We start from the raw sequence: 21,439 nt of genomic DNA, 5'->3' as shown, positions 1-21,439 counted from the left end.
GATAAGTTGGGATGAGGTTGCCATCAAAAGCATTAACATATTTCCAATTCAGATTTACAATTTTTAAAATCTTCGGGCATTAGCCATTCTTCAGGAATGAGGAGGGTGTGCCAAGCAGGCTAAGATAAAAGGTAGGGAGGAGGGACTTGGGGGGAGGGGCGTTGGGAATGCGATCGGTGGAAGGACGTGAGGGTTATAGGCCGGAGAGGGGGGTGGGGGCGGAGAGGTCGTGAAGAAGATTGCAGGTCAAGAGGGCGGTACTGAATCTGAGGGTTGGGACTGAGATAGGTGGGAGGAAGGGAAATGAGGAAGCTGGAGAAATCTGCATTCATCCCGTGTCGTTGGAGGGTTCCTAGATGGAAGATGAGGCACTCTTCCTCCAGGGGTCGTGTTGCCATGGTCTGGCGATGGAGGAATCCAAGGACCTGCATGTCCTTGGTAGAGTGGGAGGGGGAGTTGAAGTGTTGAGCCATGGGGTGGTTGGGTTGGTTGGTCCAGGTGTCCCAGAGGTGTTCTCTGAAACGTTCCGCAATTAGGCGGCCTGTCTCCCCAATGTAGAGGAGGCCACATCGGGTGCAGTAAATGATGTTTATGGAGGTGCAGGTGAATTTGTGACAGATATGGAAGTATCCCTTGGGGCCATGGAGGGAAGTGAGGGGGGAGGTGTGGGCGCAAGTTTTGCATTTCTTGCAGTTGCAGGGGAAGGTGCCGGGAGTGGAGGTTGGGTTAGTGGGGGGAGTGGACCTGACAAGGGAGTCGCGGAGGGAGTGGTCTTTCCGGAACACTGATAGGGGAGGGGAGGGAAATATATCCTTGGTGGTGGGGCTGAAGAAGGGCTTATGCCCGAAACGTTGATTCTCCTGCTCCTTGGATGCGCTTTTCCAGCAACACATTTTTCAGCTCTGATGTCCAGCATGTGCAGTCCTCACTTTCTCCTAATTTTTAAAATCTTTGCAATATTGCCAATGCTTTCATAATGTAAATAAAACTAATGTATTTTGTTTTCGTTCCACAGATCTCTTCTCTCCAACCATACATATTGTTTGTATGCAACTTAAATCTGCTGGGTGGATGCAATAGTTTTAACAAAAGTTCTTAGGAGGCCTTTGATTGCACAACATTCGAGTGGACAGAAGAGGCCATCTTGTGTGGTATCATCAAAGATCAGTTTCTGTTTTAGTATGGCAAGTATCTTGCAAACATGAGACACCGCATCTGGCGGCCTGGCCAAAAGCCCAACAGAATTTACTTCAGCAGATGGACTGGATTGATGGAAGGCTGAGAGACCATCTGGTCATGCGATATGCTCCAATGTTGCTCTTTAATGCCTATGCGTTTAGGACATTGCATTAATTTCATTTTTGTGATAACTAAGTTGTTTCAATTAGGGTATCTTTCACAAACATATACAATGCCACATTAGATCAAACTAAGCTCTGCAGAAAAGCATTCCCTGTGTGATTCACAACACAATATTAACAATTTCCCTTTCGATATGTAAATATCATATTCCATGGAACCATAATTATACAAAACACTTAGCCAGCAAATAAATGAGATCAATTAAAAATACATTAGAAGGCACACATACAAAAGTGTCAATTTAACTTCACACTTTGGATTCAGAAGCATTGCCATCCAGATGCTTGATATTGCAGCTCTTTTCTTGTGCTTTATATTTCAGGTCACAATGCTTTCTGTGCAGCTGTAAATCCATTCCAGTTTTTCATTGATAGGCATCACATGCTGGCAGACCTACAAACAGTAGGATAAGAAAACAGCAAAATTAATATTTCGATGTTATTCTAAGGGAGGGGAGATATATTCAAAATCTGCTGTTAATTTCATTCTCAACCTCTTCTCTGATTTAATCATTTCATAGTCCATGCCTAGTTGGCAGATCTTAGCCAGGGTAATTTGGAACACTGTAACTGTCAGCATGTGAGTGAAGGAGCACAAAATCAAACTAGAAAGTTTACTCCTGATTAGTATGCAGCAATTTTGACTGGAGAATGCATGTAGATATTGGGCTGAAATTTATCCAGGATATAGAATGCTGCTTTTCGCCTTAATAAGCAGAGTGTGGGAGTTACACTCCTCAGTGGGTGGAGGTCCTACCATTGCAAGATGCCAGCCAATCTGATTGATCCTTAGCTCCTACTGTCCCAAGAACAGCAGATATTAAACTTACATTCCGAATCCAGATAAGTCCTGGGCCTGTTGGTTGTGGAGGAATTGGCACCCTGGAGATTGGGGGGTTGGTGAAGACCATATGAGGAAGCGCACCGTATACCCCCTAAAGGAAATATTCCACCTTCCCCAGCTGCCTTTTCAGCAACTTTTTTTGAAAAAAAAAGTCTGTTTTCCTCTGCTCATTATATTATGTCAGTGATGGCAGATTAATATCCTTACAGGCTCAATAAGTCTAAGGATGTGGGCTAGTGGGCATCTTACCCATGACAAGGATTATTGGGACCCAGTCAGTGATTGCCAATAATATGGTGAGGTACAAATCTGTATTTTTTATGGGGCCACTCCACCTCAAATGCAAGTCTTGCAGAAGGACATCAATCATGCTCATTGACTGGGGACAGGGTTGGCACTGGCCAGGATATGTCTATATTCAGCATTTATCACAATCTCAGGATATTTCAATGCAATTTATAGCCATTGCCACTCATGGACAAATGGCCTAGCAAAGCTCAATCTAGGTTCATGCCAAGGACTGTGAACTAGGCAAAAAAATCAAGTTATGCAGGCCAAACTTTTCAAGACAGATATGAAGTTGTGTCATATCATTATATGTCACACAGGAGTATACAATGTTGTCACAAATCTTATTCATTTGTGGGCTACGGACATTGCCGACAAGGCTAGTGTTTATTGCCCATCCTGTTGTCCTTGTGAAGTTGGTAATGGAACACTACCCTGAATATAACTGTGCAGCCTGTAAAGCCATTTCAGTGGGCAGTTAAGAGTAAATCACATTTTGTGATTCTGGTATCATGTATGGCCAGACCATGTCAGGATGGCAGATTATTCCAACGATCTTGTAGTTTCATGGTCACTCGTTTCTCTTTCAAATTTATTTAGATTCGAACACACGTCTCCTGCTAATTCATTCAGATTTCTGGATTACAAATCTTGAAATATAACAGATATGTTACTGTACCCCCAAATGTGCTCAATTCAACTTACTGTAGTTGTCTTTGGTGCTACTTCAACTGCAAAGATACTAAGCCCCCGACTGCTGACAGAGTTCTTACTCTGTTCATTGTTGACGTGAACAATCACTCTTGTTTCAGACTGTAAAACAAAACAAGACAAGATGAACTAAAAATGGACAAAAGCTTATGATGCTTTCAGGCGCATAGCCTTTGTTATGTCCAGTACATTCAACTGTTTCTTCCTAGTATGTGGAATAATTCAGATTGGCATAAAACTGGCATTTGTAATGGTGAACATTCAGTTCTTAATATCACTGCAGCCTTGGTCTAAATATTGAAACAGATGATACAACTTGAAAACACTCATCCCATCCCCAAGACAACATATAATTCCCTCAGGCATCTTCCTACACCAGAATATATCCAGCAGTTTCATCAAAGGCATTCCCTCCACCATAAGGTCAAATCATATTGTTTGCCATTTTAACTTCATTTTCAACAACATTTAAGATTGAGTTGACGCCGCTCAAGTTATAACCTATTGCTAAAGAGGGCATAACCACCTCCCTTTACTATTCAATAAGACCATCATTGAATTGCCAGCAAAAGACAGCTTGAGGGTTATTGTGGACCAGGTATATTAATGCTATGGCTACTACAACAGATCAGAGGCTCATTTTCCTGTGGTATGTATAGCTCATGTCATGACATGACATCCCAACATCTCATCACCCAACAGAACTCAAAGGAAGGAATATGAATATACTTCAAATGCCTGGATGGAAGAGCTCTTAGGACTAACTCAAACCAGAGCAAAACAATCTGCTTCATCTGCATGCCTTTCCATTGCAAGAATACTTTGCTTGCAGTGTATACATTTACTGTAAGTACTGCAGCAAGTGAAGACCTCTTTTGGTATTACCCCCTGAACGTGTAATCTTTCCCCCTTGGAAAGGCAAGGTGTTTGAACACCATCACCTTCAAGTTACATACCATCCTGACTTGGCCAAATATCACTTTACGTTCACTGTTGTTGATTAGATCCTTACAGCACTGTAGGAAAATCTCCACCACATAAACAGCAGTGGTTTAGAAGATACCCATATGTCACCTCCTCAATATCCTCATAATAAGTAGTCTCTTTGTCAGTGATGGAAATATCTCAAGATTGAAAAAAAAATTGCAGCATTCAATAATACATCAATACTGCACTGGCACAACAATATTAAGTATGCATGAAAATCTTGAAGTGAGGCTTGAATCCATAACTTACAGACTCATAATTAAGAGCATTACAGAATAAACCAATTTGCTTTCTAAGGAGATTTCGACCAGGAATTGAACCTGTCACAACAAGTAAGGAACAAGTGAAACAATACTGTTCCAGCATTTGTCACTGTGACATGATTGAAATCCGGATCTCATCATTTTATTTCTGTATGTTGGAATGAGTTTCAGTCTTGGGAAAGAAAGGGCTTGGGATTGTGTTCACTGAAAATGTACATTAATAAAGTAAGGCTATCATTATTTCAATGATAAAAATGACAACATATACATATTTTACAAAATATAAAAGAACCAAACTCTAAATTAATCAAATAAAACAAATAATGCATACTTTATTTTCAATGACTGAAGTGATTCGTGTTTCCATCTTGTAGATATGAATCACCAAATTGCTGTAATTCTTCATTGCTTTTGCTTCTCCTTTACTTACAACAGATTTGCAGATAACTGAATTGAGAAGGTTTCCACCCGCTTCCAGACTGATAGGTGTTAACTTAAGTTTGCTGTCCTCTGCATAGATATTAATTACAAAAGGACATGCCTACACACAAAAAGAGCGTACATTTTAAACAAAACTAGACATCTCTACATAGAAGTCAAGAAGCAGTAATCTGTGCTTGCATAGTGCTTGTAAGGTATGAAAACATTCTGAAAGCTCTATAAACAGAAACTGAAACTGAGCTAAAGAATAAAAGCCAAGGGTGGAACTCTACAAGGTTGCATGTCTTTCACTATTAGTAGCAGTAAATTGAATTGCTGAATTAAGAGCAGAACACAAAAACATCATCCTAAATACATCTTCTGTATAATTTTTCCAGTTGTGCATTGATGCAATATACTGAGTGACAATATGGACTTACAATCAAGTTTTAAAACAGCAGTTTACATCTAAACTTCATACAGCAAAATGCAGGATGCTTGTATCTGTAAGTTTATGGATCTTGAAATTTTGTACATTTACATATTTCTCTTCAATACTGATGAAAAAAGAACCACTTTGTCAAAACTTTTCGTCTTGCATTCATCAGGACAATTTGCAACAATACCTAACTTAAGGAGAAAACCTATACTTATACTGTATGAGAGCAGAGTGCTAATTGTTTGGGAAATGGAGTCAAATTGATAGGTGTCTTTCCGTGATTTAATGATGATCAACGGTTAAATGCCACACAGGTTGACTTTGATTGGTCAAGGCGTTAACCTGAGAAATGAACCAATAACTTCCGTCACCTGTTTTGTTGAGTTGAAACAGACACAATGTATGAACATGTTCTTCCTACTGCAAAAAGCAGGTCCATGTGAATTAATATAAGTAACATCAACTGCACAAAAATGTGTCACACTACAAGCCCAAATGACAATACTGAATTGATTGTCAGCATAATTCTTTGCACATTGGGATTATCTAGCAAATGTTGCCCAATTGCAGAATTACTTGGACTCTGTGTTGTGAATCTTGCAAGTGTAGGCTGGCTGGCTAAAAATCAATACCTTGCTTCTTGTAACTATTATGTTACAAGGAATATGCTGTTTGGTAACATCCATCAGTCTAAAACATATTGCTTACATACCTGGCATCATGTCAGCACTTAAATTCATGTCCCACATTCAACACTCCCTCTTTTCTTTCCAGTTTGTGGATCTCTGAGGTCCACGTATGACATTGACTTCCAAACCAGAAGTAAATGGATTGGTACCCAATTTGCCATGCATGGAATTTTGGAGCAGCTGGATGGTTGCACAGGTTAGAGGGAACACTGCCCACATTCATCATTTGTGTGAAGGGCAGACCTCCTTTTTGGTTTGAAGGCACCATCCTATTAGTTAACATTTGTTAAGACACCAGTCCCTGTTCTTTGCAGACAAAAAAAATATGATTGTTGGTTTTCCTGTCAAACTGATATTCTTGCAAATTGACCTGGTAAGCACAAGATGAAACAAAAAAATGCTTTTTTTTCAGCAGTACTTAGATTCTATACTACCAAATCACATCATTGTTCACTTCTTCAAAGTGTTAACTGCTTACTGCCATTAATCAAAACGAACATAAATAAACAACTTACCTCATGCATTTCTAATGTTTTGCTGTAGCCCATTGATTCAAGTGTCACCCAAAGGTCTTTTGGATCACCCTCCCGATCATTCGCTTCCATCAAATTCAAGTCCATGAATCCCTGTCGTGTCAGCTCATTTTTCTTTGTGTCAAAGTTTTCTGTAAGTAGAATATGTAAGTGTGAAGGGAAAGTGTATTTCATGTTGGCCTCTTAGGTATGGAAAAGCATGGTCTTCCCTAGTCTGGTGTTGTTAACCATCCAGTGGTCAGGTCAAGAGGCATTGGTCAAAATGCTGTTATCAGGTGATCTGCCTAATCTCTTGACTACAGCCAGAGTATAGCTCAGGGTTACACAAAACAATGTGAAGAAAGGCAGCAGTAAAATCAGAAGTATTTGTATTCGTTCAAAATCTTAAAACAAAAGCTCTGTTAAGTATCTTGTTCACTTTTTCTGATAACCTGGGTGCAGGTTTATTATTTCAATTCTTCTTTCTCACTAGTTTCAGAATCTTGGTGAATCTATGCTGCATGTTCTCTGTGGCTTAAATGAGCTTTCTGCAAAGGCCTCCTAAAACATAAATATTCTGGCTATGGCCTAACCAATGTTCTGTAATAATCTCTCATTACTCTTACACCCTTGTATTCTACGCAGATTAACATCAGTGGTAAAATAGGTAAAGCAGAGCTGTGCCAATTTTCTGGACAAAAGTACAGTACCTTGGGCATTTTGTTACCAAGAAAAGCATTAATCCTTCGATAAGAAAATCTGAGCAGTGGAGGAGTGGCTCAGGATTAAGACAGGGAGGGAACTGCATCGATTCCTTGATCTACTTGTTACTATACAAGGTTTGTGCAAAGCTTCACACAGTTAGCCATTTCAATACGCGATTTGACAATAGACAATAGGTGCAGGAGTAGGCCATTTGCTGAGGGAATCAGTGAATACTGCAGGAGTGTTTGGAAATGGATATACAAAGCATGATACTTAATGGAATATCATAGGGAGTCAGACCCCAGCATGAAAAAAGTCCTCTTGCGCCTTCAAGTAAAAGCTTATCTGATCAAGCTTGGTTACCCATACTTCCATCAGGCTTTCATACTTGAAAATGCACCAGCTTTCTTAGCTTAACGAGCTGTGCTGTCACAGGTAAAAGGGCAGAAAAGAATGGTTATCACTTTTGCAGTTGCAGGCTCAAGCTGAACGAGAGTAATAAGCAGAATTACTTCAATATGAAATGTGATCTGCTAACTTTGAGGTGGGCTATTCTGCAGAGGTTATGAGACATCCTGATCAGTGCAGAGTTTGAAGTGTTTATGGATAATAACTCACCCAGTTACTTTCAAACATTCACCAAGCTTATGACAGAGACCGATGCATAATGAACTGACTCAGATTCAGCATGGTTGGTCAAATATAATAAAAATGCTGATGCACTTAGTTGGAAGACAATGGGAGGGAAACCATCCCTGCCCACCTGAAGGGGACATTGGCTAACAATATGCCCATGCCCCAAGTCAAAGGCAGCATTCTGGCCCCCATTTCCAATGACATTCAGACTAAGATTCAATCGAGTGTTATTGAGGCATTTATGGATGAAATCAAAACCAGATCCAGACAGGCGCAGTTTAACCTTTACTATCTATTTCAAAAGAGGACTTCAGACAGCTTCAGCTGATTGATGCAGACATCAGACCAGTGCACCATTACTCAAAAATCCAATATCCACCAACCCAGCAACAACTGATAAGTGAGTACAAACAAAACCAGAAACTGCTGAGATTCTGAAAGACGATCAGGGTGGAGGGATGGAAGTCTTCCACTGGCTGGTTCATGACAAGGAGAGCACGGTGAAGCAACTTATAATTTCTGATAGCCTCAAGTGTCAAGAGTTGATAGCAGTTTATGATCAAGCAGGAAATCAAGTGACAGACAAGGTGATTGCCCAGACCAAAGTGTGGTGTTACAAGCCCACAATGGCTGTTCATATTGATAAACTGTGGAATTGTGCAAGGTGTGGTTTGGCTAAAGCAGGGAAGCAACTTCACCCCTGAATACGATCCCTGGTCACCAAAAGACCTCTAGAGGTCCATGCAATGAGTTTTATGGACCAGGATACCGATAAATAACAAGAATGAGCACATTCCTGGCCTTATGGATATCTTCACCAAGTTCACGCAGGCCATTCCCACCTGTGACCAAACAACCTCAACTATTGCCAGAGTGCTAATACCTGACTGGCTTCTCTGTTTCAGTGTTCCATGTCAGGTTCACAGTGATTCGGGGTACAACTTTAAGGGCAAGACTCTACAGATTGAATTAGATAGATTTTTAACAGAGAAGAGAGTGAAGGGTTAAAGCAGCAGCCAGGAAGATGGATTTGAGACCACAAATCAGATAAACAATGGTCCTATCATATGGCTCAAAGGGGTGAATGGCATACTCCTGCCTCCCTAAGTCCGATGTTCCTATCATTAACACTCCTGAGGCCCTAAAAGCTAATTTCATATTTGCAAATATCAAATTTCTCCAAAAGACAAACATTTTACAGATTTTTTAAAACATGTTCAGCCTTATTTTAGCTTCTCATCATAATTTTATTCTGTCTTAGAACTTGCTGTTTGTGAGAAAATTTAAATGACTGATTACTCTGCTTGCTGACATCAGTGCTGTTGCACACCAGGAGAAGCCCTTGGCACCAGATTTAAACTTCTGTCGGGAAAGTGGAAGCCCCACTACACACAATGCCAGGTCTTTTTGGAAGCTTTCTTTAAGGTCAGCAGTGAGCCCTGTTGATTCACCACTGATTGCAAAATCCAGCTCAATATTTTTGAAAAGGTGAATAAATTCCTACTATCACAGATAAATATGTTTCCTGATGTAACAACTAACATCATAACACAAAACACAGGAATTTGCTGTGAGTGAGACAGTAGCAAGACCAGTAAATTGTCTCCCTCCTTTTTGTATCAATACATCCAAGCAATTGCACCCCCTCGCCTCATGCGATTGGATTAGCATAATCAATAGATAATGAATAGTTTTGAAATAAACCCAGGATATAGGTACACATTTCTGACAATATATTCAGCCTTCTTATCCTTGTGGGCCCTGGTGTAACTCTTCCCATGATACCACAGGGGTTAGGTTACTGCTCTATTCAGCTTATAACTGACAGTTTCCCACTGATAATTCACCAAACCATTTTGTTAACAATTCTGCTCATATCTGAGTCAAATTTCTTCTTATCTTGCTTAGTTTCATCTTTATTTTCTTACTAATCTGTTCAGTGATATTATTGCATGCCTTTGGAGCATGTAGGACTTGAACCTTGGCTCAGAGGTAGGGACGCTACCACTGTGCCACAGAAGCCTATTGCACTACCCAATCAATAACTAATCCTCAATCATTAATACAGATCGTCTGCACATTATCAACATGCTCTTTATAGGACCTTGCAGTGTCAGGATTTTGACCCAGCGACAATGAAGGAATGATGATATAGTTCCAAATTGGACATATATGACTTGGAGAGGAATGTGTAGATGGTGATGCTCCCATGTCAAGGTGGTAGAGGCTGTGTATTTAGAAGGTGCTGCTGAAAGACCCCTGGTGAGTTTTTCCAGCACATCTTGTACATGGTATACACTGCTGCCCTTATGTATCACAGGTGGTGGGAATAAATGTTGAAAGTAGTGGATGGTGAAACAATCAAGTTGCTTCATCCTGGATGGTCACAGAGATGTACTGCATGGAAACAGACCCTTCAGTCCAACCCGTCCATGCCAACCAGATATTCCAACCCAATCTAGTCCCACCTACCAGCAGCTGGCCCATATCCCTCCAAACCCTTTCTATTCACTTACCCATCCAAATGTCTTTTAAATTTTGCAATTGTACCAGCCTACACCACTTCCTCTGGCAGTTGAGCTTCTTAAGTGTTGTTACAGCTGCACTCATCCAGGCAAGTGGGGAGCATTGCATCACACTCTTGACTTGTGCCTGGTTGATAGACAGGTTTTAGGAAGTCAAGAGAAGAATTATTGTAGAATTTCCAACCTCTGCCGTGCTCATAGCCAGAGTATTTATATGGCTGGTCCAGTTCAGCTTCTGGTCACAGGTAACCCCAGGATTTTAATAGTAGAGTACTCAGCCACGGTAATGCTATTGATTGCTAACTGCAATGCTTAGATTTTCTGTTATCAGAAAAGTCATTGGCTGGTACTTGCGTGTTGCAAATGTTACTTACCATTTATCAGCCCAAGCCTGATGGTTATCCAGGTTTTAGTACACATAAACTGGACTGCTTTAGTATGGGGAATTGCAAACAGTGCTGAACATTATGCAATCATCAGTGAACATCCCCACTTCTGACCTTATAACGGATGAAGGTCATTGATAAGCAACTGAAGGAAGTGCATTATACTGAGGAACTCTTGCAAGGATGTCCTGGAGTTAAGTTGCTAGACACTGAACAATCACAAACTATCTTCCTTTGTGCTATTTATGATTTCAATTAAAGTAGATTTTTTCCCTCTATTTCTAGTAACTCCATTTAGCCAGGATCTCTGGATGTTATACTCAGTCAAACATTGTCAAGAGTTCTCACCCACACCTTCCCTTGAGTTCAGTTCTTTTGACCTTACTTGGACCAAGGCTGTAAAGAGGCCAGGGACTCTGTAGACCTAGTGGAGCCTAGACTGAACATCAATGAAGTTATTGCTTAGTTCCTGCCCTGTCCATCATTTACTGGTGATTGAGTGTAGAGCAATGGGGTGATAATTGGAGGGTTGAATTTGTCCTGTTTTTGTAGACAGAAAATACCGGAACAATTTTCCACTTTGCCAGATAGATGCCTGTGTTGTAGTGTTACTGGAACAGTTTGGCTCAGGTCAATGGTGGTTCTGCTGTAATGTTCCACCCAGGCTGCACAGTACATGCACATGCAGCATGGCTTTCCATTGGTGGCTTTAGCAAGTCAATCGTGACATTACTTCCAGTTTTTTATTCACTCATGGGATGTGGGCATCACTGGCATTTTTATTGCTCTTACCTAAATGCCTAGAGGGCAGTAAAGAGTCAGTCACATTGCTGGGGGTCTGGAGTAACATGTGGGCCACATCTGGAAGGATGGCAGATTTCCTTCCATAAAGGATATTAGTGAAGCTGTTGGGATCTTTCCTGACAATCGGCAATAGCCTCACTGATCTGGAAGTTGCTGCCATGCGTAGATCTCAGAGGCCTAAGCAGCTGGAAACAAATTTAGAGGGAATGCTGTTTTGGAGTACAATGCTTCAGTATTATTGCTGAAACGTTATCAGGGCCCACAGTCTTTGCAGTGACTTCAGCCATTTCTTGATATCAAGTGGATCAAATCAAATTGATTGAAGGCTGACATGTGAGATACTGGGCATCTCTGAGGAAGGCTAAGAAGGACTGTCCACTCAGCATTTTAGGCTAAAAATGCCCAGAAAACACTTCCTCCTTGTCTTTTGCTGGCTGTGCTCATTAGTGAAAATGGTGATATTTGTGGTGTCTTCTCCTCCAGTGAATTCTTTAACTGTCCATCATCTTTAACTGGCTGTAGCAGGACTGGAATACTGAACTGATCTGTTGGTTGTTGATCACCTAGCCTTGTTTATTGCATGCTGCTTACACTCCCTATCATGCAAGTAGTCCTGGTATTGTCACTTTACCAGGTTGACACCTCATTGAAAGGTATACATGGTGCAGCTCCTGATATATGTCTTCCTGCATTCTTCATTGAATCACAGTCGATCCTCTGGTTTGATGGTAATGATAGCGTCGGTGATATGCTGGGTCATAAGATTACAAACAGTGGTGAAATACAATTCTTCTGCTGACGGCCCACATCACCTCACATTGCACTCTTAAATTGCTCGATCTGCTCTGTATCCGTACAATTCAGCACACAATGGAAGGTAGCTTCAATGTATTGATGGGATTTCATTTCCAAAACGAGTGAGGTGGTAACTCATAGTGATACTGTCATGCACAGGTAGTTTAGTGAGGAGGCGGTCAAATGCATTTCCTTCTTCTTGGTTCTCTCACTACCTGTCGTAGATCCAGTCTGGCAGCTATGTCCTTTAGGAGTTGGCCATCTCATTCAGTCATGGTGCTAATGAGAGAGGCTAAACAATGGACATTGTTTGGGGTAGGGGGTGGTGGGGGGAGGGCACCAGTGTACATGCTGTTCCTTGCTACTATTGATCTTTTCTCCAAATGAATTTTAACATGATGGAGCTCTGATTCATGAACCGAGGTGAAGTGGTGGGATTTTACAGGAAAGTAATATGGCAATTAGCAGGAGGTTTCCTTACCTGGTTTAGCTTGATGCCATGAGACTTAATGGAATTCAGAATAGAGGTTGAGGATTCCCAGAGCAACTCCCTCCCGGTATAACAATGTGCCGCAGCTCGTGATTCTATCCTACGGATGGAACAAGGCATACGAAGAAATGCTGATGGTGAAGTCTAGGAAATGGTGTGATTCCATATGTATAAATATGCCAGACAATTGCTTTGGCCAGTGTGTGGGAGAGTTCTCTCAATTTTGATATCAGTCTCAAAATGTTAAGAAGGAGAATTTGCAACACAAGTGCTATGTGTGTCCTCGTTGTTGTTTGGGGTCCCTTGCAGATCTGGTGTCATATACAGGTCAGACCAGGTGAGGATGGCAGGTTTCCTACTCTCTATAGAGTAAACCAGATGGGTTTTTATGACAATTAACAGTGGTTTCATGGTCACCATTAGACCAACTTAATTTCAGATAGGATTCAAACTCATTTGCCCAGAGCATTACCAGGGTCTCTGAATTAGTAGCCCAGACACATACAATACTTTCATTCTCAGTCATGGAATAGTTAAAATCATTATTTTGTAACTATCTGAACTGTCTGCAATTTTTTTTGTTTTTCCTGCCTTTCATCTCCAACATTTGGTGGTTTGAAACACAGAGCGATTTAGTACCACACGTTTGGCTTTTATTGAATATTTTAAGCAATCTATCTTCAGTCAAATTTACAGCAGCATATCCATTACAATATGTAATACTATTTCCTTAATAAGTGAATATATCTATTTAACCACTCTCTACTGACATGTCACAACATTGCAGAATAATAGGACTCAGGTAATAAAATGTATGAGTACAATGACTGTTGAAAACTTGGATTATAGCTTGGAGCCAAATAAATCAGAATTACTTGCATGATTAAAATTTGCTTCAAAAGTATCTCTCTCTCTCTGGATCTTTTTAAAAATCAAACTACATTGAAATTCACATGACAATCGTATTTTTTTTTCTGTGTCACTTGATATTCATTTTCTTTTCCACTTCAGACATCTAGCTACCCAAAGTTGAATTTTGGATGCTCTAATTATTGGTTTTGATCTATGTTATTTGTCCACAACTAAACTACAATTATCCTTTCAAATTAACACTGGAATGCATTTAAAACTTGCCACAGCCCTTCAGGGCATCATAATACATCAGAGTTCAAGATTTCAAAGACTTTTCCTTAATTCATTTAACTCAAAATTCTCTTGATCAAATTGATCAAAACAGAGCCTGCATATTTGGTATTTAATGCATATCAAATTAAATGTTTTTTATACTAAATTATCCATTACAATGTTACATAATAGTAATTGAAAAAAATACTGTAATCCTTGAAATCCTGGGAATTTGCCTCTTAGGGTAACTGTTTACTCCATTAATTATGAGAAACCTTCCTGAAATTAATCAGGGTACAGTACCCTCTTTAAACTCCACAGCTCATTTTGCTTCATGATGTTGAGTTACAGAAGAACTCTATTTTTCAAAAAAAACTCTTCCTATTACATATTTATTCATGTCTTATAGCAATCTTCTAACAGATTTAAGTAAACACATAGTCCAAACTTTAATTCCACAGGAAGTAACAAACAAAATAAATATTGTTGCTTTAGATTCACTGCTGTGCATAGTGCAGCATATTTCAAATAGAAATTCTGAAAAATGAGAAGTAATAGTGAAATTGGCACCAAAATGGAAAAATACATGCCAACCATCTTTATACATATTATTACAACAAATTCTGTGTCAATTTAATATCTGTAGCTTTTAATGTATCTAACCGTCTTAATTTAGATATTTCCTACATTTAAAAAAATCAATCATAACACCAAATTTTTGGAACATGACTCTTGGATATTGCTATTGATTTTGTTAAATATCTTTCACCACCAGTATGTATTGTTTACAGATTTATTTTTAAAATTTTTCATAGTCACTGACAAGACCAGTATTGTTGTCCATTCCTAATAGCCTTCAGAAGTGCCTCACAATCCATTTCTTTCTCATTTCTCTGTGAGAAAATGTTTGCCCTCTTTCAAATGAGCTTTCTGCTCTTCCAACAGCTTTACCCACTCTCTGATCAATCTCTAATCTTTAGCCTGCACTTTACCTAATCCTACCATCCTACAACACGCAGCATGCAAATTTAAATCAGACCCCATTGCTCAGTTTACCATCTCTTCAAGAATGTATTTGTGAAATTTTCACTCAGATGCAGGCCCTCCTATTGGGACAGTTTACTGCTGCTACAATTGCTCAAATTCCCAGAGAACGTGACCGCTCTCTTTCTGCAGCTGAAAATGTGTTGCTGGTTAAAGCACAGCAGGTTAGGCAGCATCCAAGGAACAGGAAATTCGACGTTTCGGGTCTGCAGCCAAATACAGACTTGCTCAATTTTCCGCAAATTGTCCAGGTTGTTGCTTCCCGAACTACTATCCAAACATCACTATAGAGACCTTTTCAGCTTAGTTTGTAAGTCCTTAAATTCCTTTTTCAAGACCTCACATTCATATCAATGGTTTGAATGAAGACCATGTCCTTTTCCTGCTCTTCCTCCCATTCCAGAAGATTTTCCTCCCAATTTGCAGTGACTTTTACTTCAGCACCCTAGAAACAGGACAATATAAAACTCACAATAAAGGAGGCCATCTGGCCATTATACCATTTGGGTGTTCTAGTAGTAACCACAAAAGAAACAAGTGAAGAGGGCACTCATTAGAGTACAGACCTCTGCCATACTGTGTTGACTCAACATTGTTAAATTACACAGCTCTTCCTATGAGGTTTTTCCCTGCCTGGTTGGTGGTCTTTGCCCACAAAGTGGAAAAAAATTAAATCTTTTTATGAAGAGCTTCCAACTCACTGAGAATGCTTCAAGCCAATCCATATTGTGGGGCGGCACGGTGGCATTGTGGGGCGGCACGGTGGCACAGGTGGGGCGGCACGGTGGCACAGTGGTTAGCACTGCTGCCTCACAGCGCCAGGGACCTGGGTTCAATTCCCGACTCAGGCGACTGACTGTGTGGAGTTTGCACGTTCTCCCCGTGTCTGCGTGGGTTTCCTCCGGGTGCTCCGGTTTCCTCCCACAGTCCAAAGATGTGCTGGTCAGGTGAATTGGCCATGCTAAATTGCCTGTAGTGTTAGGTAAGTGGTAAATATAGGGGGTCTGGGTGGGTTGCGCTTCGGCGGGTCGGTGTGGACTTGTTGGGCCGAAGGGCCTGTTTCCACATTGTAAGTAATCTAATATTCAAACTTGCTCTGTAAACTTTGCTCAGGTTTTGAGACAAATTCCATCAGCAGCAGACATAATAAAATAGTCAACAACATTCCAAAGAAAACGTTCTTTAAAAAAGTCAATATTCCCTTTTAACAAAAGATAATTAATACTTAAAAAAAAATCCAGGATCTGGATGGAGATCCATCTCTTTCCCAAAAACTTATCAGTTCTTCCTCAGGCCATATACCACCTGTTTATCAAGTTTCACTGAAATCCATTCATTATTTTGAGATATATTGTATATAGACAAGCTGACCAACAAACCAGAGGCTGAAAACATTACCTCCATGCACCTTCAGTGGGGTTGGGGGAGGTGGGTGTGGCAGCAATGAAAAAGATGCCTGACATTCCCAACATTAGAGTTTTTCTCACTAGTATTCATTAGACTTTTATGAATTACCTGCTCACCTATGAATGGTTCCTCCATCTGTTGGTACTGCAGTACTGCTCAGATCACTCAGTTCAGACTTTCTGTTAATGTAACTGCAGTGTAATTGGACTTGAGTTCCCAAAGCTTTTTCACTCTCATCCTCACACTCTTATTTTATTCTTGTGTCATGAATTGTCTTGTACTTCTGCTTTACCTAGCATATCCTGGAGTGGTTGATCCAGAAACTCCTCATCTGCTGTAGTGGCGCCAATTGTTCCTGGAGCGCTGAAGCTTCCAAGAAAATGTGAGACTCTTTCAGAGATCAGTTCACAAGGAAGAATCAAAGCATCCAGAGTTAAGGGAGGAGGAAAGTCAAAAGGCAGTTTTTGTGACCACAGACACAATTTCAAGGTGATAACCTGTTTCTGTAATGCTAGGGTTAGGTATTATAGCTAAACTATTAATCCAGAAATTCAGTTATCATTCAAGGCACCCAGGTTTGAATTCTGCCAGGGTCGTTTGAATTCAATTAAAATATCTGGAATTAACAATCCATCGATGACCGTGAAACCATTATCGATTGTCGGAAAAACCTATTTGGCTCACTGATGTCTTTTAGGGAAGGAAACGTTCCATCCTTGTCTGGTCTGGCCTACATGCGATTCCAGACCCACAGCAATGTGGTTGACTCTCAACTATTCTCAGAAACGATGTAAGAAGCCACTTAGTTGTATCACAAAATCTCAACAAAGAAATGAAATTGGATGGACCAAGCATTGACTTAAGGACTGAAAAGGCAACGGCAGAAACAACCCTAGCGATTCTGAGAAGTCCTCCTTACTAACATTTGGGAGCTAGTGCCCAAACTGAAAGAGCTGTCTCACAAACTAGCTAACCAACAGCCTGACACAGTCATACTCACAGAATCATATCAGACAATATCCCAGACATATCATCTTCTCTGGATATGTTCTGTCCCATCATGCAGGACACACCTGGCAGAGGCGGAATACTGATATACAGTTTGGAGGGAGTTGTCCTGTGAGTCATGAAAATTGACTCTGGTTCCCATGAAATTAAAAATGGACAAGGAAACATCTTACTGGTTACCACATAGCATCCTCCCTCCACTGATGAATCAGTACCTCTCCATGTTGAACAAAACTTGCAGGAAGCAATAAGGACAGTAAGGGCGCAAATTTACTCAGGTGGGGGACTTCAATGTCTACTACCATGACAGCCTCAGCAGCAGAACTCCTGATTGAGGTGGATAGGTCCTAAAGGAAATAACTGCTGAATGGATCTGAGGCAGATATTGAGGGTACCAAGAAGAGGGAAAAACATACTTGATCTCATCCTTACCAATCTTCCACTTGCAGATGCATCTGTCCATTAGACTATCTGTAACAGCGACCACTGCAAAGTCTTTGTTGAGACTAAGTCCTGCCTTCACTAGTGAGAATGTTCTCCATCATTTTGTGTGTCGCTATCACCATTCTAAATGGAACAGACTTCAATCAGACCTAGCAACTCAAGACTGGGCATCCATGAGGCACTGTGAGTCATCAACAATAGCAGAATTGTACTCCAGCACAATTTGCAGCCTCATGGCTCGGCATAATCCCCACTTAACCATTACCCTCAAACCAGGGAATCAACCCTGGTTCAATGGAGAGTGCAGGAAGGCATGCCAGGAGCAGCACCAGGCAAACCTAAAAGTGAGGTGCCAACCTGCTGAATCTAACAAACAGGACTACACGCATACCAAACAACATAACAGCATGTGACAGAGGGAGTTAAGCAATCCGACAACCAACGGATCACATCTAAGCTCTGCAGTCATGCCACATCCAGTCATGAATAATGGTGGAGGATTAAACAATTCACTGGATGAGAAGACTCTACAAATATTCTCATTGTCAATGATGGATTAACTCAACACATCAGTGCAAATGATAAAGCTGAAGTACTTACAGCAACCTTCACCCAGAATGCCAAGTGGATGATCCACCTCAGCCTCTTCCAGTGGCGCCCAGAGTCACAGATATCAATCTTTAGCTAATTCGATTCACTTCATGTGATATCACTAAATGATTAGAGGCAGTGGATAGTGGAAAGGCTGTAAGCTCTGATCATATTCCAGCATTAGTACTGAGAACTGGTGCTCCAGAACCTGCCACCTCCCTAGCGAAGCTCTTCCAGTATAGTTACAACATTGGTATTTACCCAATAATGTAGAAAATTGCCCAGGTATGTGCTGCACACAAAAAGCAGGACAAATCCAACCTGTCCAGTCACCATTAGTAAAAAGTGATATAGGGTGTCATCAACAGTCTTAACAAGCAGTATCTGTTCAGCAGTAACCTGCTCAGTGACACCCAGCTTGGGTTCTACCCAGGCCACTCAGCTTCTAATCTCATTACAGCCTTAGTTCTAAAAGGGACAGAAGAGCTGATTTCCAGAGGTGAGGTGAGAGTGACAGCCCTTGATATCAAGATGCATTCAACTATGTGTGGAATTACGGAGCCTTTGCAAAACTGAAATCAATGGGTATCATGGAGCAAACTCACCTTATTTGGAGTCTTACCTGGAAAATAGTAAGATGAATGTGATTGTTGGAGGTCAGTCATCTCAGCGCCAGGATATCTCTGCAGAGGTTCCTCAGGATAGCGTCCTAGGCCCAAACATCTTCAGCTGCTTCATTAATGACCTTCCCTCCATCAAAAGGTCAGATCTTGAGATGCTGGCTGATGATTGTTCAGCACCATTTGTGACTCCTCAGATACTGAAACAGTCCATGTCAAAATACAAAAGATCTGGACAACACCCAGACTTGGGTTGGTAAGTGGTAACTAACATTCATACCACACAAATGCCAGGCAATGGCCATCTCCAATAACAGACAGTCCAGGCACTACCCCTTGACATTCAATGGTGTTGCCATCATTGAATTCCCAACTGTCAATATCCTTGGGGTTACCATTGACAAGAAATTCACTTGACTTGCAATATCAACACGTTGGCTACAAAAGAAGGTCAGATGCTAGGAATACTGCAGTGTGTAACTCAGCTCCTGACTCATCTACAAGATACAATCCTGTCCATCATCTACAAGATACAAGTCAGGAGTATGATAGAAACTCCTGACTTGTATCTTTGGTGAGAGGGGAGGTGTGGTGTGGGGTGGGGTTGCGTGGGGATGTGGGTGTGCATCCATTCAACAAGACCACAGCTGATCTGTGCCAAGCCTCGACTTTAATGATGCTCATCATAGCCTCTGATATTTCAAAAATTTATCTCACTCCTCTTTAAATACTTGTGGATCTAACCTCTCTGGGATAGAGAATCCCACCCATTTACTACCCTTTGGGAGAAGAAATTCCTTCCTACCATAATTTTGGGCGGCACGGTGGCACAGTGGTTAGCACTGCTGCCTCACAGCGCCTGAGACCCGGGTTCAATTCCCGACTCAGGCGACTGACTGTGTGGAGTTTGCACATTCTCCCCGTGTCTGCGTGGGTTTCCTCCAGGTGCTCCGGTTTCCTCCCACAGTCCAAAGATGTGCGGGTCAGGTGAATTGGCCATGCTAAATTGCTGTAGTGTTAGGTAAGGGGTATATGTAGGGGTATGGGTGGGTTGCGCTTCGGCGGGTCGGTGTGGACTTGTTGGGCCGAAGGGCCTGTTTCCACACTGTAAGTAATCTAATCTAATCTAATCTAATCTAATCTTAAATAAATATCGCCTTCTTCTGTAAGTATGTCTCTGGTTCAAGGCTCCCCCCAATTGAAACAAAGAACCTAGTGGCAGGAATAGGCCATGCAGTCATGCAAGCCTTCTGTCATTCAATATGACCATGGCTGATCCTCTTGCTGATCCCAATGCCATATTCCAGCTTTCTCTCCATACTACTTAATGCCTTAAATACCTAAAAAAATGATTAATCTCTTTCTTCAATATATTCAGTGACAAACTTTTCATCCTTTTGTGGCAGAGAATTCTAAGGGTTGACCACCTTCTGAACGATGAAATGTTTCCTCATTTTAGTCCAAAATGGCCTACTACACATCTGGAGACTGTAACCCCTGGGTCCAGACTTCCCGTTGAGAAACATCCTCCCTACACCTAATCTGTCCAGCCTGTTGGAATTGTGTACATTTCAAATCAGACCCCCTCTTATTATTCTAAGTGTTAGTGAAAACAAGGCAGTTGAACCAATCTCATTTCATATGATAGTTCTGCAATCCAAGCTAATAGCAATGAACTTTCGCTCTTTCCCTCTACGCCAAGTATATTCACTGTTAGATAATGAGGCCACAATGACACATAATACGCCTGGTGTAGTCTCACCAAGACCGTGTATAAATACAGCAAGACATCCCCACTTCCAAACTCAAATACTTCTGCAATGTAGCATCCTACCTAACTGCTTGCTGTATCTGCCTGCTTACTTCCATTGACTGGTGTACAAAAACACCCAAATCCCATTGTGCATCCACATGTCCCAACATATCGCCATTTAAATAATTATTTGCCTTTCTGTTTTTCACACTGAAATGTATAGCTTTATATTTATCCATGTTATTCAGCATCTGCCATGTGTTTGCCCAGTCATTCAACTTATCTCGATCACCCTCAAGTCTCCTTGCATCCCTTTCATAAATCATCATCACAACTGGTTTGTGCCTTCAGCAAACTTCAAAATATTGCAGTTGGTTCCCTTATCCATTCAATTCATATCTATTGTGAATAGCTCGGGCTCAAGCACTGATCCCTGCAGTACATCACAAGTCACCACCTGCCGAATGGAAAAAGCCCCATTTATTCCCACTCTCTGTTTCTGGTCCTTCAGACAATTCTCAATCCATGCCAATATATTACCCCAATCCCGTGTGCTTTAATTTTGCCCACTAGCCTCTTAACCGGGGCCTTG

At 41.1% G+C, this 21,439-nt stretch overlaps 1 protein-coding gene across 2 annotated transcripts in view; it reads right to left on the bottom strand.

Annotated features, from left to right (window-relative positions):
• Positions 1 to 1,586: 1,586 nt before the first annotated feature.
• The window catches only part of efcab7 (EF-hand calcium binding domain 7), a 96,485-nt gene continuing 76,632 nt past the window's right edge, over positions 1,587 to 21,439 (bottom strand). For both annotated transcript variants that reach the window (XM_060830369.1, XM_060830370.1), the window contains exons 11-14: positions 6,518 to 6,666; positions 4,786 to 4,995; positions 3,199 to 3,306; positions 1,587 to 1,755 (exon numbers count right to left, since the gene is read on the bottom strand). In XM_060830369.1, coding sequence (XP_060686352.1) covers positions 1,681 to 1,755; positions 3,199 to 3,306; positions 4,786 to 4,995; positions 6,518 to 6,666 — 542 coding nt within the window. In that variant the 3' untranslated portion in view covers positions 1,587 to 1,680. The remainder of the gene's footprint in view (positions 1,756 to 3,198; positions 3,307 to 4,785; positions 4,996 to 6,517; positions 6,667 to 21,439) is intronic.

The sequence above is a fragment of the Hemiscyllium ocellatum genome, chromosome 9 (assembly GCF_020745735.1).
Source record: "Hemiscyllium ocellatum isolate sHemOce1 chromosome 9, sHemOce1.pat.X.cur, whole genome shotgun sequence".
NCBI lineage: Eukaryota > Metazoa > Chordata > Chondrichthyes > Orectolobiformes > Hemiscylliidae > Hemiscyllium > Hemiscyllium ocellatum.
The sequence above is the reverse complement of the archived record's forward strand: the minus strand, read 5'-3'. Positions and strand labels throughout refer to the sequence as shown.